Source organism: Gouania willdenowi, chromosome 6 (genome assembly GCF_900634775.1).
Source record: "Gouania willdenowi chromosome 6, fGouWil2.1, whole genome shotgun sequence".
In the NCBI taxonomy this organism is placed as follows: domain Eukaryota; kingdom Metazoa; phylum Chordata; class Actinopteri; order Blenniiformes; family Gobiesocidae; genus Gouania; species Gouania willdenowi.
In genome coordinates, this window is record NC_041049.1 from 68223926 (window position 1) to 68248111 (window position 24186).

At 36.0% G+C, this 24186-nt stretch overlaps 1 protein-coding gene across 1 annotated transcript in view; it reads right to left on the reverse strand.

Moving 5' to 3' along the window:
- Positions 1 to 24186, reverse strand: part of LOC114465339 (ethanolamine kinase 2) — a 36262-nt gene that overhangs the window by 7582 nt on the left and 4494 nt on the right. The window contains exons 3-7 of the mRNA XM_028450283.1: positions 23060 to 23212; positions 9564 to 9712; positions 8704 to 8787; positions 7426 to 7586; positions 2987 to 3060 (exon numbers count right to left, since the gene is read on the reverse strand). Coding sequence (XP_028306084.1) covers positions 2987 to 3060; positions 7426 to 7586; positions 8704 to 8787; positions 9564 to 9712; positions 23060 to 23212 — 621 coding nt within the window. The remainder of the gene's footprint in view (positions 1 to 2986; positions 3061 to 7425; positions 7587 to 8703; positions 8788 to 9563; positions 9713 to 23059; positions 23213 to 24186) is intronic.

A 24186-nucleotide genomic window follows, 5' to 3' on the forward strand; every position in this document is an offset into this window, starting at 1 on the left:
TGTTAAAGGTTGAATCATCAAAATCAGTTGAAGTTTGGCTGAGAATGAAGGGATTAAAAGTTAAGTTAAATAATAGTGGGTGGGAACAAAAAATTGCAATCACAATAACTTGAAAAGTTTAAAAGTTACTAATTATAGACGTACAAGTATTTATGCCGAGAATGATCTAAATGTTTTGATAGCCTAATTGTCAAAATCATACAAACAGTGTAGGAGGAGGATGCATCCTCACTTAAACTACTAAAACTGAGACCAACTACAGGAAATACTTGCCAAACAGAAAAACAAGACCACTAAGGTTTGAACTCACGACCATTAGATGAGTGTAAAGCAAATGAACACTGTGCACCACAAAATCCACCAAAACAAAGACAGGTTGGGTTCTTTAACTTCACTTTTCTTTTCCTGCACCTTCTTTTGTTACTTTTCTCTCTTAAAATATTGTCCTTGTTCCTCAGTGAAGTTGAAAAAGTAAACTTGGAGTTTTCAAAATGTAATTAGTAGAAAGTACAGACAGATGATTCTCCAAACTTTCTGAGCCCCCTTTTTTTCTTAACCCCCCACGTAAACAGAAGTAACCCAACCCTAGCCAAGCTCTTATAGCTGACCTCAGCCAGGAGCAGACGTCTCGCAGACGTATGTGGCCCAGGTAGGGATGAGAGAGCTAGAAATAAGGCGGGACTGACGGCAGAGGAACAATAGTGCCTCTGTGCCTCTGAACCCCTCTGGATCACATTTCCTTCCAGGTCCAGATTGAAATGAGGCGGGGGCCCTGTCACTGATCTAGCAAGGGGCCAAAAAAAGCCACACAGATGGGAGGGTGCCGCACGTCAATAGTGATTAGAATCATGATCGCAACTCTTGAGGGTGTGGGGCACACAGACAAAAGCAGAGAGAAGGAAAAAAGTAGGGGTCGAAAGAACTATTTTGCCCCTGTGAACTTTTTGAATCTGGGTGATGGTGGTGAGAAACGTCATCTGGAAGTGTTGCTTTCTAATCTTCTTTAATGTTACTAGTCCTTAACGTATTCTAGACACAAGCCTCCATAAATAAAAAAAAAACTTGGATTTTGAGAATTGTGGTTTTAAACCTGCTGTAAATTTTAAAGGATTTAATAGAAGTGTGCTTTTTAAAAAAAACTAACTTTTTTCCACAATATGAAAACAAGGTTTTCAAGTGTTCATTGTTAAAATCGTCTAACATATTTTTACAAAATGAGCTCCATATTACATTGTAGCTGGTACCAGAATAACAAAATTTTGACCTCTATACTTGGGGCGCCTTGGCACCGGCAAATTCTAGCTCAGATAGTTTGAAGATTTGTGTCCTTGGAAAGTGCATTTAGTTTTTCCCTGTTCAGAACAAAGAAGCCGACTCTAGTCCGGATGAAACTTATGGTCTTTACTGGACACAGCTATACATCAATAATGGTTCGTATGCAGATGTTTAGTAGGCAGAGGACAGCTGTGGCCTTATCAGCTCAGTGAACGCACACATTGGCCACAGTTAAATGTTTTTTTCTTTTTTAATTCAGAATTAATTATTCAGAATTAAATTATTCGGAATTAAAGTGTTTTGCTTCGTGTTTACGTGGTAATAGTAATTCCAAATTGAGGATTACATGGAAAACAGGTTTATTCAGCTTTATTCAATTCCGCTTAAAGTCTGGGGGTTGGGACGGGTTCTGATTGGACAGAGGGCGACTGTGACGTATTCACGTCTATCGAGAAAAAACACAACAAACCTTTTATTTTTGGCTACAACATAGAAAAACACGAGAACTGTTTTCACTTTTATTTTGATTGTAGTTTTGAAGCAGAAGCTTGACAATAACACAATCTTTCACTTTAGTCAGCTGAGCAGGAGAAGGAGATTTGTTTTGCCGATGTCCGTGTGTTGAATAAGTTTATGTGAATGTCCATATGTTTATGCTTCCGTCCATCCAATCTTTTCATTGTATTTATGTCTTTTAAGGCTCTTATTGAATAAATAGTCTCAGATCTAGTCCGGGCGGCCATCTTGGACTATGCCGTCACCGCGCAGCATCGCGACTGGCCAAGCATGTGCAGAATGACCGGAATTAACTTATAGCGGAATTAAATGTTTACAAGATCGAGGAATTATTTAATTCAGAATAAAAAGCCACCTAATTCTAATTTGAGTTTAATTCTGAATTACATTTGCATTTGGAATTAAGTGTTCACAAGATCAGTTTAAAGAGGGTTTAACATTTATTCTGAATTATGTAAACGTGGCCAATGTGTATAAGACTCTGTGACTCACTGAGGAGAAATGAGTCAAGTAGTCCCTGACTTGCTTCACCTTCGCTTGCTCCCTCTATGCTATGGTTTAAGTTACAGCACACTGAAAACAAGCAGCTCTTGTAAATGACAGGGTTTTCCTGTCAGTTTGGAACCATTCCAAAAGTCCCTTGTAATCTCAAACCGAGCCATACCAAGGTGTTACAATTATTAGCTGTTCTTTGTCCATTCGAGTCGGGTTCAGGACTATCCATATGTGAAAATAGCGTCAGTAACAAACTACTGAATAGAGCAGGGGTTCTCAACTCATCTCACCCTGGGACCCACATTTTGCCTCGGTCATCCAATCGCGACTCACTTTTTTTTATTTTTTTTATTCAAGCGACCAAATTTAGTTTTTTTTCAAAGATAGCTGTTGAAAAGATGCATATATAATCTTTTTTAAAACATAAATCTATATATTTTGCTGTGCAACATGAGTTTTTTTCAAAATAAAACACAAGTCACACATGACAGAAATTAAGGGTTTTTTTTGGCCAGCTTTCCCTGACCCACCCAGTATAGATCCCTGACCCAATTTTGGGTCCCGACCCACCTGTTGAGAATTGCTGGAATAGAGGACGTTACAAGTGATATTTCTCAATTGTTTATAAAAGTCACATGCTTTTTTAATCAACATAAAGGCTTTGAATGTAAATGTAAAGTATTTTATGGGGAGAACAAACCTTTGGAAGTCAAAGTCAATTGAGGAGTAGCGTGACTGCAGGATGGCCCAAAGACCCCAGAGGAAGTGTGATGCCTGTGAGAGGAGAGAAAATAACCAAGTTTGCATTTTAGTCACTTTATCCATGTTTTCCAACTTCTCTCTATTTTATAATTCTCGCACATGAACATTTAGGCATAGGCGGAGTTTGAGATTCTTGCCATATATAAATATATATATAAAAAGAGAGAGAGAGAGAACGTCTTGAGTTTTGCTTCTCAAATCAGGAATGAAAACAAATTTACCATCTAATTTCTTATGATCACTTCTGCAACATACGTTTTTGAATGCTGTATTATTAAATAAATCCAAAATGCAGCTTGAAATGTTCAGCCCCCACTGTAACTTAAAGAATGAGAGGGTAAAGTAGCTCAAATTAAGCAGTGTTATTATTTATTAAGTTCTACATGATATATCATACAACACTGGATACATGTGCTTTAATATCGAAGATACACTTTAACATGGAGGGATAGACTTGCTGTCAGTTGTAAATCACTAAGTTAAACAACAGGTATAAAAGGCTCCATATGGATAAAAAGCATTTAAAAATCCAACATCCGTAGATTACGGCATTAAAAGTATCTAACAACGTTACTCTGCGGTCCGCATTCGCTGATTGTCTATGTGCTTCCGCGGCCGGTGGATGCAGATTTTGTCGCGGGGTAGGCGGGCGAGTAGATTATCACAATACCACTCAATCCACTGCTTTATATCTAGACACTGTTTGTTTGTTATCTGTTACAGTCGGCTTGTTTTCTCAGTGCATCACTACAAACAACAGACTAGTGAGTCCATGGAGCACCCGCGGTGTCCTCCATGTTGTAAACAAAGCACTCAGCTGCTACGGGAAGCAGGAGGGTCAAATGTCATCTGCTGCTGGTCCTTTGAAACTTTTTTACTTGGTTTTATTTTGTGAACCTTTGAATTTTATATCGCTGTTTTTATTATTTCCTAGGCATTGTATGTTTTGGCACTTAAAATATTTGTGTACTGTATGTGTAAGTTATATAAAAAAAAATGAGAAACTGTAATGAAACCTTTTGACCAGTAGGGGGGCAATGCCCCCCCCCACCCCTGCAAACTCTGCGTATGCATTTAAGCCTCTTGGAGAAGATCTTAGCTAGATCTCTAACCTTCTAGTCTTTGTTCAACGTACCAACCTAAAACCTAAGGACATTTTTAATTAATTATTGATGAGTGTGAGAGAGAAAATCACAACTACAATAATGAACCACAAGAAGAAGAAAAACATTGGAAATCTTCCAACACTTGTCAAAGAAAATCATTAGTAACATCTGCTTTACACAGATGTTCAAAATAATGTGATATGAACACGATTAATAGTTCATGTGTGGTACAGACGAATGGGCTTGAAGGAATAACAGAGTAATTTTATAGATTACAGTTTTGTTTTATGCTGGTTTTATACTTTCCTGAAGCATATGTTTCTGATAGTTGCATACATTATGAGACGCTTAATTTAAAAAGGTCTTCAAATAATGACACTAAGACTGCAAGTAGATGCCAACATTCTCATAGTGTCCTTGGGTTACAGTTACATTTTAAGCGCTCCACGTCTTTTTTCAGTTTCAGTTTATTTGTTTGGTTCAGTCTAACAAAAAATATTCAAACATAAATCACAATTTAAAAAAACACAAGACTGAAATAGGCAGAAGCAAAAATGCTTATATGCCCAACATCAATCATAACATTAATTACCTTTTTTCAATAACACAAAGGAAATACAATATATATATATATATATATATATATATATATATATATATATATATATATATATATATATATATATATATATATATATATATGTACTTTCATTTATATACAACATTTATCAAAGAACACAAACATTTCTACTACTTCACATAACTCTCTAAAATATATTGTGACATTTTCTTTTTGAAATGAAATTGTGTCACTCATTTTTATTTCTTTATCAACAGTATTCCAAAATTAACCCCTAAAACAGACAGAAATCTTCATATTACATCTAATCTTGTTCACCGTGCATGTAGGGATGGATCTATTTCTTTCTTAATAAGAAATAGCCATTGAGCAAAGTATCAAAGGGGATTCTAACACTCTTGTGGGTCATGTATGTGAGAGCATGGCTTGACGGTGTCCAACAATGCTGAGACACTTCATCGTCCTCCTTCCACTGCTTCTCTGCCTCTGCAGACATGTCACATTGTTGCTGCTCAGGCACAAAGACAAAGCCATGTCTTCAATTATCTCCAATTTCCACCCTAATGGCTTTGCTTACTTAGGCTTGTGGACTACAATGCTCCCCATAAATTTCTGTAGTTCTCGAGCCTTATTGTAAATCTTCATGCCGAAGCCACTAATAGCAGCTCCTAATAAGATCCAGACAGGACCCTGTTTTGCGGCCCAGTGATATAATCACTTTTTATTTGATAATTGAATAAAGGGTGGAATGAAATGCTTGAGGGGCAATGTGTGGTTTACTCTGACCCCCATCCCCGACCCCCCAACCCCCACCCACTGGGAGATCTTCATCTCTAATCTCTTTCCTGAGTTGAGAGAAAAGATCAAGCTAGTTTCCATGATGATTAATAACTGCTATTCATTAAGATACCATTAATCCTGCATTAAGCAGAGATTGTCAATGACAGGGAGTCATTGAGAGAAAGCAGGATGAGATATGTGTGGTGAGAGTGACATCACACAGCCACACAGTTTACGTCCAACATGATGGGGGATCCCTGTGGAGAAGAGAATGGCTTTTAAAGAGGCCACTGCCTCTGGCCGGGATTAGAGCTGGAAAATAAGGCGACCGCTTCACCACGGCAGAGCTTTGGTGACATGCCAGGCTTTGTCGCACACTGCTCCTTTTAGCACAAGCTCACACATTTTACCATGGTTACCCATACACACGGGTAAACAACAGAGTTGCAGGTGAGAGTTGGGGTTTTAAGGTCTACCCTGATATCTACCAGAGGGAGAGCTACACCTTGTATCACAGAGCAAGCACACAGGCATGAAGAAGACTGCCAGCAGAACTCAAGGGTGCGTCCGAATAGTCCATCGTATCTCTTTTCCTATCCACTTTTCCTTAACCTCCAGAAGTGTTTAAGTGGTGGCCATGATAAGGGGCGTTCAGATTCTCTAAAAGCTAAGGAAAGGAGGCTCAATGTTTCCTTTATAACCTCCTTTAGTCTAGGAAACACTGATGCATCCTTTACCAAGGGAGACCAGATAATGCTGACCCATAATTCCTTGCAGCGGTAACATTTAAAGGGACAAACTTTCAAGCAGTTATTTTAACCTTTTGCTTTAATCTTTTTTCTTTCTTATTTTATGTACAAATTATCTTTGATTCAGTGATCAATGAGCCTACACTATGGATTTATTTGATTAAAAAAAATAATATTGTGTCAGCTTTAACTTATTGAATATTATTATATGATGAAAAGAAAGTTTCCTCATATTGTATAAACTGCTGATTTAAAGACTGCCATATAACATAGTGAATGTACAAAATATATATGAATTCATTTGTTGTTCTTTTAAAAATACAAGTCATTTTTTTTTGGCGCTGGAGTCATGTGACTTGGTTCTTCTTCTGTTGCGCAATTCTTCTTCACAATGTAAACGATGAAGCGACACTGCACCCAGCAGTTCATGTATGGTACTGCAGCAAAAATGAAGCCGAAAGCGGCCGTCGGCTACATTTTATGATCAATTTAATTTAATTAAATGATGCGTTGACACAAATTTTTGTTGTCAACATTATCAATTATGCTACTAATCATTTTTGCATTATTGTACACACATTGTGGTTGGCGTTGTCTATATGTTTATTTGATTTTTTTCTTTTGCCCCCGCCTGGCAAGAATCTCAAACTCTGCCTATGGCCAGGAGTCCTATGGTCTACCAATCTGAGCTTGTTATCAACCTTTTCCCTCTCCATATCCCTCCTATATGCATTCATTTGAGCTCTTTTGTTGTACTATATTGTGAAAAAAATAAAAAATAATTATATGCTTCCATCCTGTTTCAAAAGACATTGAAAGCAGCTTTAAAATTGTCAGTGGGCTGGGAAAGCACTTTCAAACAGACAGCCTTGGACCACTTCAAGTCACCAAAGAATACAAATTCTGGTCTTAGGAAAAATACATTTGAATGCCCATTCTTTTCTTTGTGGTCGTTTTTAATCAATGTGTGCTGGTGTGTGAGATGTAGAGGTTTTATTTAGGAAGGGAGTGAGTGAGTGTTGGAAAAGTAAATTGTATAAATGTGATGGTCAGACGTTGCAACCTGCCATTTCAGAAGTCTGCACACATCCAGTATGTTTTATACACTCGCTAATCTTTCACTATTCCAGGGCTGTAGGATGACATTCAAACAGACACTTACTAGTGAGAATTTGCAGACTTGAACATAGAGTTGTGTGACTTCAGCCTTTGTGACCGTGACCTTACGACCCGTGTTGTGCTTGTAGCTCTGCAGGTACGCCGTTAACCAGTCCCTCTGCAGCTCCCTGCTTGGATACAGGCTGTAGTTCACTTCATTCACACCTTAAACACAACACACAGTACATGCACATGTTATTGTTTGAGTGATGCAAGTGACACTGTCAGTTACAAAAATAAGAGCAGAAAAAGAAACATCTTGTAATTATGAATGTTTAAAATGCAGTGATAAAATGCTGTATACCATTTTAGTGTTACATAATTGTTTAGTAATTTACTGTTGGTTGGTCTGATCCATAACATTTGGACATACGGAGCCCCAGACATGACTTGGTATGAATTATTTTTTTTTAATTGTGACCTCGAATTAGCTATGACAGGCGTATGAAACACTACTTCTTATTTCGAGGCCACTAAAGGTCTGTAGAGCTTTTAACTTATGGAACAACTTGCCTAGGGACCTGAAAGATAATAATTATAATAATAATAATAATAATAATAATAATAATAATATGCTTAACGCATATTATTATTATTATTTTACCAACTAATCCTAACCTTAACCCTAGTGACGCGATGACCAGGAGACAGTGTGTGTGTGTGTATGTGTGTGTGTGTGTGTGTGTGTGTGTGTGTGTGTGTGTGTGTGTGTGTGTGTGCCTTAGTGAGAGCTCTAGATAGGTAATTCATATTTTCCTTCTCCTTTCTGCAAAATGTTTGTGTGTGTGTGTGTGTGTGTGTGTGTGTGTGTGTGTGTGTGTGTAGAATTGTCCTCACTCCGGCCGTATGTTTACAGCATTTATCATAGACAGCTCCGCTTTTACGGTTTAAATGATCAACTTATGGAGTTACTAATAGATGAGTTCACTCATAATGTAGGTTTATTCAAAAAGTTAACCGCTTTAATTTTGCCCCGGTTAATTGAGGAAGTGTAGTACAGCCCTCTGCTGCAGCCGTCTCACTATACAGAAATTGTACCAGATTTAGCCAGAATGATATTTTTCCCTGGACAGAATGTTCAAATGTCACCCTAAAATAATACAAATGACAGAAAATATACAATAAAATATACAGTGAAAAATTTAACTACATAATAACATATCACACTTCCATTTACATATTATAAAAAAAAACAGCATTTGATAAAACATTCATAAAATTAGCATTTTAGATTCCATCTCCATTTTTCTGACTTGCATAATTAATTATAACACAAACCCACCCGCAAACTCATTGAAGTGGTTTCCAATATCGAAAGCCTGATAGTTGTAATTGGCGTACTCGTAGTCGATGAATTTCACCATCCCTGATGGGGGAAAAAATAGACACATGTGGCCCTCGGTTAAATTTTATGCAGCCCCCAAAGTAAATCTACAAAATGACAGAAAAATACACAAAACAAGAGCAAAAATACATTTGAAAAATACAAATGTCAACATTGCAGAAAAATACAGAAAACAACAAAATAAAAACACAGAAAATACTCCAAAAACACACAAAACTACTACAAAAATGAACAAAACGACAACAGTAATACACAAAATTACTCCAAAAAATATACAAAATTACTCCAAAAAATATACAAAATTACTCCAAAAAATATACAAAATTACATAAAATGACAACAAAAGTACACAAAGACAATAAAAACATGAAGGATGACTCACAGCACTAACAAACAAGCAAAACAACAACAGAAATACACAAAAAATACACACAAATACACACTATGACTCCAATAAACATATTTTACAGGCAAAATACACTAAAGGACTACAGAAATGCACAAAATGCTTCACGATGAGCAAGGCAACAAAAACATACACAGAATGACAGAAAAAACACAAAAGTACGATAAAAACTATTTGTTCTTTCCTTGTATTAATGCTTAAATCACTCATTATTCTAAATGCTGACATGAATGTTGATCATGTGACCCTCTGATCAAACAACACATTTTTTTTCGGCCGCGCTGTGATAAAAGTTGCCGACCTCTGGTTTAGACCCAGACAAACAGATACTGTAAATCTGAATGTTGTCATAAAAGCCAGAGGAGAGCTGAGATGAAATGTTGATCCTCACCCTCCTTGTGGTCATAGATGATGTTTTTGGTCAGGAGGTCATTGTGGCAGAGCACAGTTGGAGAGTCGATCTGAGAAAGGTGAGTTTTCAGCGACTCCATCTCCTGTGATAGCGTCTCAAAGCTGGGCAGCTCCAGTAGAGGAGCCGAACTGGAAGAGACGAAACAAGAGCGATCACATAGATCAGGGGTGCTGAACTCACCAAAGCTGCATGAAAATTACTGGGAAAACATAAAGGAAAATCACCCTCACTATAGTTTATATCATGCAATTATTCCTCATTATTTCTTCTGAATAAACTTGGCACAAAGAGAGAAAGTTTATTTCCAGAGGTGTAAAAAAACTTACTAAGTATTGTTACATGATTATGCTCATTTTTCTTTCTTTGTTTAGTGTTTATTCTGTTTATTTGTAATGCAGGTAATTTTCCCCAGGGATAAATAAAGCATTTCTGATTCTGAATTTTGCTTCTGATTGATTGAAATTGTGCTCAAGTACAAGTACAAGTAAGTAAGTAATACATAAAATACTCAAGTACAAGTAAAAAGTAGCTCAATTAAATAGTACTCAAAGTTACTTTCAGCCCCATGTTTATTTTTGGTAATCAATCTTTCCACGATTGTATGAACTTAAAAAGGAAGAAAGAAAATGTTGCACAATTGGAACTTAATTCATTTTCCACAAAAAAAAGAAAAAAGGTTCGTTAAAATGTACTATTATTATTATTATTATTATTATTATTATTATTATTATTATTATTATTATTATTATTATTATTATTATTATTATTATTATTATTATTTAAATAAAATTACACCAATTAATTCAATTTAAAATGAATACATTTTCAGGCTCTAAGTATAGCTACATTTATTAACTCTAAAACTGAGAAAATAAGCATTTAATTTTCTTTTGGTGCCGTGAATTATGTTTAATCTGATTGGTCGATTATGATGTGATGCATTTGATTGTTGTCTGGTTATTTCATGTTTTATTTTTTTTTGTAGTTTCACAATGTCCGTTGATCATTTTAAAACTAAAATATATAATATGTTTAGTAACAGCTGAGTGTAAAAATTTCACAAATTACTTTACGTCTTTTACAACGTACTTAAGTACAAGTAGAATTACTAATTTCGAAATATACTCAAAAAAGTACATGTACCCATGAAGGCGACTTAATTACAGTAATGTGAGTACTTGTAATCCATTACTTTCACCTCTGCCTAAAACAGGGGAGCTGAACTCCCCAAAGCTGCAAGAAAATCACTGGAAAAACATAAAGAAAAATAATTACTATGGTTTATATTTGCAATTTTTCCTCATTATTTCTTGTGAATAAACTTGGCACAAAGAGCAGAGAAGTAGCTTATTTCTTTGTTGAAATAATGCTTTTTGGCAATGGTTTTTATACCATTTGAAAGTCTGTTTATTTCATATTTTAAAGGTGCCACGTTTTTAAGGAGCATGCATTAGTGGGATAAGCAACAAAAGCTGAGTATTGGGTATCGCCCGTGAAACATTTGCCAAATCTTTCCTGCCAATGCCAAACGGCTTAGTCTGCAGTCTTATGTCAGTGACTTAAACTATCATTTCTAATCCCATAATATATAGGGTTACGACATGGGTACGATGGTATACAACCATTAAACCCATTTTTCCTCCACTCAAACATGACTTAAAACTGAACACTTTAGTTCATTGATAGCAAAGAGATGGAACTGCTTTAAATTGGAAAAATATGAATGGACCTAGTGCCTCCCATTGGTTCAAATAAATGTTGTCTATAGCTTAACTTTGGAAAAGATAGCATCCATCTATAAGTCAAAGCAATGTATATTTGAAAAGATTTGGGGGCCCTTTATTGACTTTTTTAAAAACTTGGATGTTTCTGAAGTCTTAACTAATTGTGTAATTTCTTGCAGTTATGTAAAATATGTAGATATGTTTATACCTCCTACATTCTAATAAAATCTATGTGTGTCTTTTTGGGTTATTTAAATTTGATTATTGCTTTTTCTTTTTATATTTGTTCTCTATATTTGTATAAAAAAAGTGATACTGAATTGCTCAGTAAATATGAGTGTGATTGAAAATTGTATCACTTTGAAAAATATTCAATTTTAAAACTATTTATGGAAAAAAATGAAAACTATATATATATATATATATATATGAATACATAAATAAAGGAGCTGCAGCTTTTGGAAAAAATTATGGGGGTATTGAAACATGTTTTTTTTTTTACAATTGTGATTTAAAATACCATTGGAAAAAAAAGCATAAAACACAAAACTGATATTAGCAGTAATATATATATATATATATATATATATAACAACCATTCACTTTGAAAAGATTTTATTTGTCTGGGTCTCGTCACCATTACCGACCCACTATGGTAATCCAGTCATTAGCTTTCTTTTAAAAAAAAAAAAACAGTCAATCTCACTTTGAGCATTCATAATAATTGTGTCTGGCTGCAGGTTGATGTGGATTTTAAAAAGTAGAGGCCAAGATAGGCTTTTCAGTGAAGATAAATACAGTGTGAATGAATGGAAAAAGCAGACGTGGATGGCAGAGCTGGCACAGGGAAGAGGAAAGTTAGCACATCCAGCACATAAACGGAGGATCAACTCTTTCACAGCTGCAGGTCAAAGAGCTTCATGCCTCAGAGACGTGTTACACGTGTCACTAGAGGTGTAATGAGTACTGATATATGTACACAAGTACAACTACTGTTATACTTGATCCAAATCATACACAAGTACGAGTCATACATAAAATACTCAAATACAAGTAAAAAAAGTAGCTCAATTAAATAGTACTCATAGTAAAAGTTACTCGTTACCCCATGTTTATTGTTGGTAATAAATCTTCCCTTGCATACAGTAAACATCTCATGTAAAAACTTAAAAAGGAAGAGACAAAATCTATCACAATTGGAACTTTTAATCTTTTAAATAAAATAACACAAATCAATTAAATTCAAAATAAATAACTAATTTCCAGGCTCTATATACATTTATGAACTCTAAAACTGAGAAAATAACCAGCATTAAATGTTGTTTTGGCGCCATACATTACCTTTAATATGAGCAGGGTTGTTTATGACATGCAGGGTTGGGGTCAATTACATTTGTCAATTACAATTAGTTTTCAATTACCCGTGTTCAATTACAGTTCATTTATGATAACAGTAACAAGCATGTTTTCCCAATTAAATTCTTCATCCTCAGAAAGTCAATTAAAATTACGTTCTCAATTACTAAAGTTCAATTACAATTAATCACAATTACTGAGCCTAAAATAAATGACCTAATAAAAGTTAACTATCCTCTTGTGTTAGCTTTCTGTTAGCATCTCTTATGCTAAAGGGTCCTAAATCAGCTGTAAAATACAATAAAAAACCTGTACCAAAATATGTACCATATTTATAGGCTTCCTAATCAATTAAATTATACGTTTTTATATTTTTGGTGTGTCAGTATGCCCCTTGATTTCATTTTTTAAATGGTAAAATGTAAAAAAGCTTGATATAAAACATATTTTATTAATTAACTACATATGTGTTGAACTGTACATAGAACTGTAACGTGGTTCCCCAGTTTTGCGTTAAATTATTATTGACAATTTTTATAGAATTTTCATGGCTATTACAACTACAAAGTCAATTATCTGAACTCATTTACAATTTAATTACAATTACGACAGCAACAGAATTTTAATATTAAAATTTTAATTATAATTACGCCATAATTGTAATGAATTATCAGTTACACAATTACAATTATAACTGACCCCATCACCTGGGCTATGATGTGATGCATTTGATTGTTGTCTTTTTTTGTAGTTTCAAAATGTCCATCGATCAATTAAAAAAAAAAAAAAAAAATATTGTGTAGAAATTTCATAAATTACTTTACTTTTTAATAATGTACTTAAGTTAAATGACTGATTGAGAAATATACCCAAAAAGTACAAGTACCCATAAATGCAACTCAATTACAGTAATGTGAGTACTTTTCCATAAAGTCATCTGTATAAAATGAATTATATTTTTTTAAATGAAATAACACCAATGAATCCAATTCAAAATAAATAAATAAATAAATAAAGATCTAAGTATGTCTACATTTATGAACTATAAAACAGTGCCATGACAAATGTGGGTAACAACATAATGGGTAGAACTCACAACCTGAACCCAAGCAAGTGTCTAGGCATTGATCAGAAGTGGCACGACTAACATAACATATGATTATGTTTAATAAAAGTTTATGAAGAGACCATGAAACGGAAATGAAAAATAATCACAAATAAATTATAATTTACTCAGTAACAGTGAGGTGTAGAAATGTAACAAAGTACTTTTCTTATTTTAAAACATATTTAGGTGCAAGTAAAATGACTTATTTAGAAATATAGTCAAAAAAGTAGATGTACCCATAAAAGCAACTCAATTACAGTAACGTGAGTACGTGTAATGCATGACTTTCACCTCAGCGTTCTTGAATGTCGATGAATAAACTGAACATAGAGTAAACAATGCAGTGGCGTCCATCTAATATTTGTTTCTTCATTGGCAGCAGCAACAGGAAAGTGCTCAAGACTGTGATTAAACACTAGGTATTTATTGGATCAGGAACAAACACATGCGCTGGTTTTATACACACTAGTCAGAAAAAGAAGTGAGCGAGGCCGGAGGGCAACGCACAATGAGAGCTGAAGGATGAGATCCTTGTTTATGACACACAGGCCCTGCTGTTGCATCTCCACCTCCTCAGACAACTGAATGAAAGATCAGGGGTGTCGAACCCATTTTAGTGCAGGGGCCAAATATATGGGGTGCCGACTTTAAAGTTACACATGCTAAAATAAACTGCAACCTTTCACAACATTTAGCAATGTTTAAAAAATGTATGATTTTTTTTTTTTTTAATGCCACTTTTGACCAAATTTACAGCAATGTTTGAGAAATTTCTGATCTTTACTTTTCTTGTAAAAATATACAGTAATGCCAAAGTTAAATGTAACTGTTATTTCTAAATCAAAATGTTAAATCTAAATCTAAATGTTAAATCTAAACCTAATTGTTAAATTTAAATCTAAATGTTAAAAATTAAATCTAAATATTAAATGTATATCTGAAATGTTAAATCTAAATTTTAAATCTAAATGTTAAATCTAAATCTAAATGATAAATATTAAATCTAAATGTTAAATCCAAATCTAAATAAATCTAAATCTAAATCTAAATGTTAAATCCAAATCTAAATAAATCTAAATCTAAATCTAAATGTTAAATATTAACTCTAAATCTAAATCTTAAATGTAAATTTGAAATGTTAAATCTAAATTTAAATGTTAAATATTAACTCTAAATCTAAATCTTAAATGTAAATCTGAAATGTTAAATCTAAATTTAAATGTTAAATATTTAATCAAAACGTTACATCTAAATTTAAATATTAAATATTTAATCTAAATGTTAGATCTAAATGTTACATCTTAAATGTTACATCTAAATCTAAATGTAAATCTAAATCTAAATGTTGAATCTAAATCTAATTGTTAAATCTAAATCTAAATGTTGAATCTAAATCTAATTGTTAAATCTAAATCTAAATGTTAATATTAAATCTAAATGTTAAATGTCTATCTGAAATGTTGCATCTAAATGTTAAATCTAAATCTCAAATGTACATCTAAAATGCTAACTCTAAATTTAAATGTTAAATATTTAATCTAAATGTGAAATCTAAATCTAAATGTGAATCTAAATCTAAATGTCAAAAGTGAAACTAAATATTTAGCTAGTACGCAAATTAACCCGGAAGTATAAAAATAAAATCTCATTGACGCAAATGTGCGCTAACCTCGGTCTATTCAGACGGAGTGATTGCCCTCCCCTATAGATTTAACATTTAATATTTAGATTTCACATTTAGCATTTACAGTTAACATTTAGATTCAGATTTAATATTTAACATTTATATTTAGATATAACATTGACATATTTTTACGAGAAAAGAAAATATGACAAATTTCTCAAAATATTACAAATTTCTCAAATATTGCTATTGATTTCAATAATGAATGTGGATGTTTAAAAGGGCCGGATTTGACCCCGGACCTTGAGTTTGACACATGTGGATTAGATAAAAGTTGGGATAGAAACATGTACACTTTCAGTGAGCGCGATGAAGAAACTGTTTTGTGTTACTTTAATTCGTAGTTGAAATTAGACGAGTGTTGTAAATTTGATTTCCAAATTGCATTTTCAACAGCCTGGAATGGAGTGCTGGAGTGCTCCCATCCCATCAACATGCCTGGGAGATCTTTGTTATCTAAAGCGACCCCCTCTGACATGCATCGTTTATCCATCTCCTCGCTAATGTGAATTAAAGCGTGCGATTGAATGGAGAATCACATTGATTCTTTTTCACCCCCATCCATTCCTTAAAGCGAACAAACTGACTTTATCACAGAATGCTGCCATTACCCAGAGTCAAAAGCCAAATGAAAGACTTCTATTGAGTTGAAATGAAAACCTGTCGTCTTGCCATCAGATCCTTTCCTCTCTCCTTTCTGTCCTTTTCATGAAAAACACAGCGTCGAGTGTGCTCGCCTCCTGCTCCCTGACAAGTCTCTGTAAGGTAATTAGTGGAGTTTCCTCTTCTGGCGCTTCATTATCAATGTGCCTTATTTACATATGATTTCAAACACCAGCCGTGCACTGCTGATTTTTTATCTTCTCCCTTCTGCAGTTTTATGCAATTTGTACAAGTGCATAAGGGAGGCACAGCAGGGGGCCTTTGGCACCAAGAAGAGGTTGCACTCTTGCGTTTCCATTGCTTTTCTTTCTCTAACTCTCCCAAATACTCACTTCCACTGTGCAAGCGTCTCTCTCTGAAGCTAACAGCTGCTGCTCTCTCTTTCTCTCTCTCTCTCTCTCTCTTCATCCTTCTGTCTATCATCTCCCTCTCTCTGTTGCTCTCCCTGCTCAGCGGGGGGGCTACAGAGCTGAAGACCTCCTCTGCAGGTGCAGCCTCTTCCCTGCTCCCTCTTTCTCTTTCTTTTGCCATATCTTCTGAAGATCACGTCCATAAGAGAACACGTTGAAATAGTTTCTGTAATGCTCATTCAATTTGCCTTTCAATCGTGCTCTCTTCTGTTTCTGAATCTGTACCAGCAGCACACTCAAGAAACCAGTAAATATACATGCTGGGGTGGAAAATCAAGCTCTAATTTCAGACCTGCACCTCTGCCGACCCCTTAATTCCTTTAATCATTTCATCTCATAGCCTTTCCAGACACTTTTTATTCATAGCCTGATTATTTATGTATCTTTGGTTCTTCTTCTTCTTCTTCTTCTTCTTCTTCTTCTTCTTCTTCTTCTTCTTCTTCTTCTTCTTCTTCTTCTTCTTCTTCTTCTTCTTCTTCTTCTTCTTCTTCTTCTTCTTCTAACTAAGAGTGGATGAACGACACTGGACTTTGGAAAGTTCTGCTAAATTGTCTCACAATATAGCACCATCTATTGGGCCTGTACATATAGTGCACTCTGCAGTGATACAGTCTATCTACTGTTCTAACATGCTTAGAATAGAATGAATAGAATAGGAAAGTATGGCTTTATTTCAGGCATGTGCATTCTAACAGTAATATATTGTTTATTCTTTTTTTACCCCAGAGATGTTGGATATTAGTTTTTTGACGATCAATCAATCAATCAATTTTATTTCTAAAGGCCTTTACAACAACCAAAGTTGACCAAAGTGCTGTACACAAAAAATACGATTTTAAAAAGGCATAATACAGTATATAAATAAAAACAGATCATTATTACATTTACAATGATATCCTAATGGTGGAGTCATATAAGGACTGCCGGTTTTAATTTCACTCCATTCATAATTTTTTTTTTTGTGTCTGCATATAATTCATGTAACTCCACTACAAATCATACAATATGGGCGATCGTGGCTCAGGTGGTAAGGGGTCGTCTTCTGGTTGGGAGGTTATGGGTTTGATACCACTGCTTTACATGTCTATGTGTCAAAGTGTTCTTGGGAGAGACACTGAACCCTAAGTTGCTACTAATGGTTGCATGGTAGTGCTATCCCATTGGTGTGTGAATTGTTGAATAAGACTACTTCGGTGGGGATGAAGCGCTATATCAGGGGTGGTCAATCCTGGTGCTCAAGAGCCACTATCCAGCATGTTTTAGATATTTCCCTCTTCCAACACACCTGATTCAAATGATTAACTCCTCATCAAGCTCTGCAGAAGCCTGATAATGATCCTGGTCATTTCAATCAGGTGTGTTGGAAGAGGGAAACATCTAAAACATGCTGGATAGTGGCTCCTTGAGGACCAGAATTGGCCACCCCTGCGCTATATGAATCAAGTCCATTTACAAAGTAATTGCAATGTTTAGGTGTAAAGTGATTCAGCATTCAAAACATTGGTGACCTTATGTCACCTAACTCTGCGAATGAATTCACTGTCCTTTTGTAGTCTAACATGTAGAGTTAGAGGTATTGGAGTCATTACTACATTCATTCATTCATCTCCAGTTCTTAGTGGGTGAAAAGCAGAGTACACCCTTCACAGGGCACCTGTCCATCACATGGCAAACACAAAACAACAGACAACTCACACTCTGTCGAGACCAGGGACTCCAAATAACCTGGTCAGTGTTTTTGGATGGTGGGAGAACTGGAGGACCCTGAGACAAACCATGCAAACACAGGGAAAACATGCAAACTCCACACATAAGGACACAAATGTCCACTCTGTGGGCTGAACCCAGGGGTAAACCACATTCATGGGAATCTTTTAACTGAATCACTAGATAGCAGGAGTGTTGGCTGACTTGTAGAGTGTAATTTCGGCACAACTTTCATACTTCCGGAATTTTACGAAATTTGGATGGATGGATGATGAATGGATGGATGTAGTAGCCTGATGTGTATTCATAAAACCTTCTTCTTTGTTGTGGTCATTGATAAAGATGCTGATATCTTAATGCTATTTTGGAGCACTGAGGACTAGTGTTGTGTTCAAGACCACACTATCCAAGACCAAGACTTGCCCGAGACCAGAATGCACCGAGACCAAGACAAGACCAAGACTTCCGGGAGCCGAGACCGAGTCAAGACCAAGACCGAGACAAGCCGAGACCAAGACCAAGACCAAGACCGAGACCAAGACCAAGACCAAGACCATAACATTATGACAAGGTTTGACAGTTGAATAACATTCTCTCTTTAGTTTTAGTTAAATGCATTTGACGGACAAAAAAGGTCACAGCAAAAAATTAACTAAAATAATAAATAATAAAAGTATTTCTGCCAAGAAATAACAGGGCTGGTCACCTAAACACGCAGAGTGTTTCCTCTTTGCTGTGCTTTTACAAATGTATTCTTTGTGGTTCGTGAAACCAAATTTCACAACCAACAAGTTAGCGGACATGTTTAGCCCCGCCTCTCTCTCCTGATTGTGTGTGTGTGTGTGTCACACGTCACTCAGTCACATTAAGGAAGGTTGTGGTCATTATACGGGGTGGATTGAAGAATGAATAAAGGGTTGTTTTATCCAGTTCTTCTCCTTGTTATTATCACATTATAAAAAAGTTTAAAAATAGCAGGAATTAGTGCTGGTCTCGAACGGTCTTGAGGAAAAATCCAAAGTCCGGGCAGTCCGAGACAAGACCGAGTGAAAATGCTTCCGAGACAAGACAGAGAATTTTAAAATTTGGTCTTGAGACCAACACTCGACTACTACAACACAACTGAGGATTAACAACTGATTTTGAATAACTTGAACATTGAGGAAAATTGTATGACTTGACAAGAGCCAGTGTCCTTTTTATGAACACTATGCGCTTTCAGCTGATAAATTAACAATGCAATGAGCCATTGATTTATTCATCTCCAAAACCAAATATCCTGTCTGTAGGCACAAGGAGGCCAACTCTTGGCCCGCGGTCTAGTTTTGTGCTGTCCTCACAAATGGACACCAAAATGACACAAAACCCGACCCCTCACCCACAAAAGCACACAACATGACAACACAAGATCACACAAAATCAAAATAAAAAAACTAAAACATCAAGAGAAATACACAAAATGACAAAAACACACAAAATAATGGAAAAACAAACAAAAACATCAAGATAACTAAACAAGATGACTCCAACAACTCACAAAACCACAAGAAAAATACACAAAATAACAACAAAAGTAAACATAACTCTTTGTTCTTTTCTGTATTCATTTTCAGTTTGGTAATAACTCTAAATGCTGACATGATTTTTTATAATGTGACTCTCGGAACAGACAGTCTAATCTTTGTAGCCCCCACTGTGATAGAATTTGCCCATCTGTATACATCACTAGGCTAATTTCCCACAGTTGAAGTAAAAAGTGTTGATATTGTTAGTGTTTGGGTTCAGTTTCACGCTCCTCCTCTCTATGTCTCACTTGCTAAAGCTCAGACTTTGTTTGCGTGGACTTCCGACCCTCTTTCTTTTCTCTGCTAACACAAACAATGTTGAACGTTTGACCGTTAAAAGGGAGCAGAGCAGGAAGCTCCTGTGTCTTTGTAGTGTCTGCAGAGCGCCTCTCACCTTCTGCCCCATGAACCCTGTCAGAGATAACGCAATGTCACTGCCACGGAAGCCACTCCCACAGATCATCCCTCTCACCAAAGACAGATCAGCAACATGACCTCAATTCCTAAGGTGAGAGAGGTGAGTTTCATACTGACTGCTTTATAACTCTAGTACTTTACAATGGTTGGTGAGAAGCTGCACTGAGGCAAGTTATGATTAATGTGAGAAAATGATGAGTCATCAGCAGTGACGTGCCGTGACCACTAGGGTTGGGTAGGTACGTTGCAAATCGAGACCACCAATGACAATTTCACATGTTTCTGCTGTCAAGTGTTAATTCAATTCAAATCCATTTATTTGTATAAAGCAATTTCCAACAAAGTCATCTCAATGCGCTTATCAAAATATAAAATTCATAATAAGAAAGAAAAAACCCAACAAGATCCACATGAACAAGTATTTAACCATCTAACAAAATCAGCATCATAAACACCATTAAAGAAACATAAACAATTATTTAATATAGCCTCCATATTCTCCCAACAAGATATATCTCATGACACGACAGCACATCCATTGTTTGTGTTGGAAACACAGAGAAAATGACAACAACAACTTAGAACAGCCTCAGTGAGGAGCATCCACAAAGTCAATTCTTCCTTTTGTTCCATTCACTGTGAAAAGTATGAAACATGTTCTGACCTTTCTTTTGCTGAAGGTCTGGTAACTCAGGTGTTGATCTCCCATCTTTTAAAAGCTGTCGTTTTTCCTCAAAACAAAGTTTCTTCATCATCTCTAAAGCTGTCATCATGACTGTAATGTTATCCCGCCCACTAGCTAGAGAACGTAGCAGCAGCGGTCACATGATATCAATTCACTAATGTACTGTGAACTTACGTATAGCATTTAGCATAGCGCGGTTACGTGCAAAGGCAGATCTCTACACTGCCTTTGAACGTAAATGGTTGGCATCTTGGGGACCTGACTGCGCATGCGCAAACACCTAAAAGCATGCAACGGGAACGGCGGCAGAAGAGCAACGTGCCTTTGGGAGGGGGCGTGGCCTCCCTCTGCCTTACAGCGGAGTGAGAAAAAAAAAAAGACTGTGCAGCTGTTCCAGGAAATAGCGCTGTTTAGTAATTTGGGCTATGAAACGCACAAAATGCGGACACTTTCAAACTTATAGGTACTGTAGGCTATTGGAAATGGAAAAATAAATAATTTATAATTATGTAATAAAAAATAAATAAATAAATAAATTATCATTAAAACAAATAATCAAAATATCAATTCACCCTTGGGTAGGCACTGCCTACCTTTCCTACCCTGACGGCACGTCACTGGTCATCAGTGGAAAAGCTGTTGCCTTAAAGATAACATGGATACTGGTTTCTGTCAATGGACCGTCCATCGATCCATCCATCCATTCAATCTTTAGACTAGAGGACACACAATGGCAATAAAAACAACAACAATGATACACAGAATCAACACAAAATCAAACTAAATGTCTTCAAAATTACAAAATGTTTTGTGAAACTGCATCAATTCCATTTTTAGAGTAGACAGCTGGTTTAACTAGTGGAGCTGCTCCACTTTTTACCTTCAAATCTTTGCAACAAATTACAAACCATTCAACCTTTAACATGTTCAGCTAATACGTTCAACACATTTCAACCTTTTTCATTCTTATTGTTAATTTTAAGCTATTGCTCGGTTAATGCTTAGCTAATGCTAAGTTAGTGCTATTGTCCAACTAATGCTAAGTTATTACTAATGGTAATAATGCTATTACCAGGTTAATGCTAGGTTAGTGCTAATGCTAGGTGAATACTAATACTAGGTTAGTGCTAATGCTAGTGTTGCAATTCCGCCCCCAGGTGGTGAATGTGAGAAAATGCATGTGACTGTGACGTGGAGAGCGGTGCATTGTGGGAGTGGGTGATGTGTGGAAGCAGTGTATTCTGGGAGGTAAACAGTTGTTGCCGAGTGGATTATGAGAAAAGGAACTACACAGTGCCTGTTTTATGATGCTCTAAGGGCAGTACCGAGACGGAAATAAAAGCCGAGTTCCTCTTACAAGCCACCGCCTTGCTGTCTGATTCTTCAGCGTGCAAACCCGGACCACTGGACGTAAGTTACCTGCCACGAGCCAGAAAAGTATTAGCTTGCTCCCAACTACGGTTCGGAGTGTGGAAGCTGAAAGGTAACACTAGGTAAATGCTAATACTAGGATAATGCTAACATTGGGCTAATGCTAGGTTAATGCTAGGTTAGTACTAATGTTAGGTTAGTGCTAATGCTAGGCGAATGCTAACATTAGGATAATGCTAACATTAGGATAATGCCAACATTAGGTTAATGATAAGTTAATGCTAATGCTAGCTAATGTTAATGCTTAGCTAATACTAGGTTAATGCTATTGCTCGGCTAATGCTAGGATAATGCTAATGCTAGCTAATGTTGATGCTTAGCTAATACTAGGTTAATGTTATTGCTAGGCTAATGTTAATGTTAGGCTAATGCTAGGTTAGTGTTAACACTAGGATAATGCTAACATTAGGTTAATGTTAATGCTAGGTTAATGCTAATGCTACTAATGCTAATGATATAGCTAGCTAATTCTAATACTAGCTAATGCTAATGCTAACTGATACTATCTAATGCTTATTGTAGTGCTAATGCTAGGTTAATGCTAATGCTACCCAATGTTAACGTTAGTTAATGTGAATGCTATACTAATGCTAGGCTAATGCTAAGCTAATGCAACGCTAAGTTAATATAGTGGGACGCGGGGCAGCAGCTGCCTTCTCACTTGCAATGCAAATATTCTAGTTCTTAGTTGCCCATCCGTGTGTTTTGGGTGACTAGTTGTGTACCTTTTTGTGGTCTTCTGTCTCTCTGGGCTGTTTTGGAAGCTGCTCTGCACCAGTGTGAGAAAGTGTGACATTCGTGTCCAAAGCACAGGTTCAACAGGCTGACCACACTTAGGCTGGATCGAGTGGATTTTCCCCATCTCTGCTGCGATCAATCTGCAGGGAGAACACATGTTCTGTGATGCGCCTGGCTGACGCTGTTATTGCACAAACAGCCATTATCAGAGCAGAAACACAACTCCCTTTCCATTTAGCGCTCTTATCTAGCGCTTCTGTTTGCAAAATGGGCCTTGTTGCATTTGTGACCCTTTGACCACTTGAGTGCTCGTTCTACCAGCATCTCAGCGGTAATATGCAGTTCTTCTGAGCCATCCTGACTCAGGGTATCAGACAGAGGAGGGTGACTGATGCTATTCTCTCTGAGTTACACAACCTTGGCCAGTGATGTGAAAAACGATGCTTGCCTGTTATGATAGGAGTGATGAATGAAAGCGAGTGCATGAATAAACACCATAGCTCACCATGAGGCATGACTCAATGAAAAAAAAACTGCTGTATTAGCACAAATAATCAACAAGATTATGTCACCTGAACTGACCTCTAAAACTAATGACTACCCATGTTTTCAACTCCACATTATTAAGACTTTTTGTTGATATATTATCTTTTTATAATGATTCAACTTATAAAAGTAAATGGATTGGTAAAAAAAAAAAACAGACACCCATATTAGATGAACACAGGGGTGGACCGGCTGTCGACCCGTAGTGGTCGGTTCGGTCCGCTACACTTTTTTTTTTTGACGAGCAAGTGGAAGCAGACATGGTAACATGTGGCCAAAAATGGTCCAAAAGTGAAAAACCGGGTGGTATTTAATGGCAAAAGGTAGCTTAAATGGGCAAAATGTGGAAAACAATAGTGAGAAATGGCAAAAATGTGCAACAAAAAGAGGCAAAATATAAAGAAAAAAAGAAACAAGTGGTATTTATTTGGCAAAAGGTAGCTTATTTGTGTGAAAAGTGGCCAAACTTTTTTTTAAAAATGCAAAAATCTGATAAAAGTGTCAAAAAGAACAAAAAATAGGAAAAAAGGGATATTTATTCACAAAAGGTAGATAAAGTATGAAATGA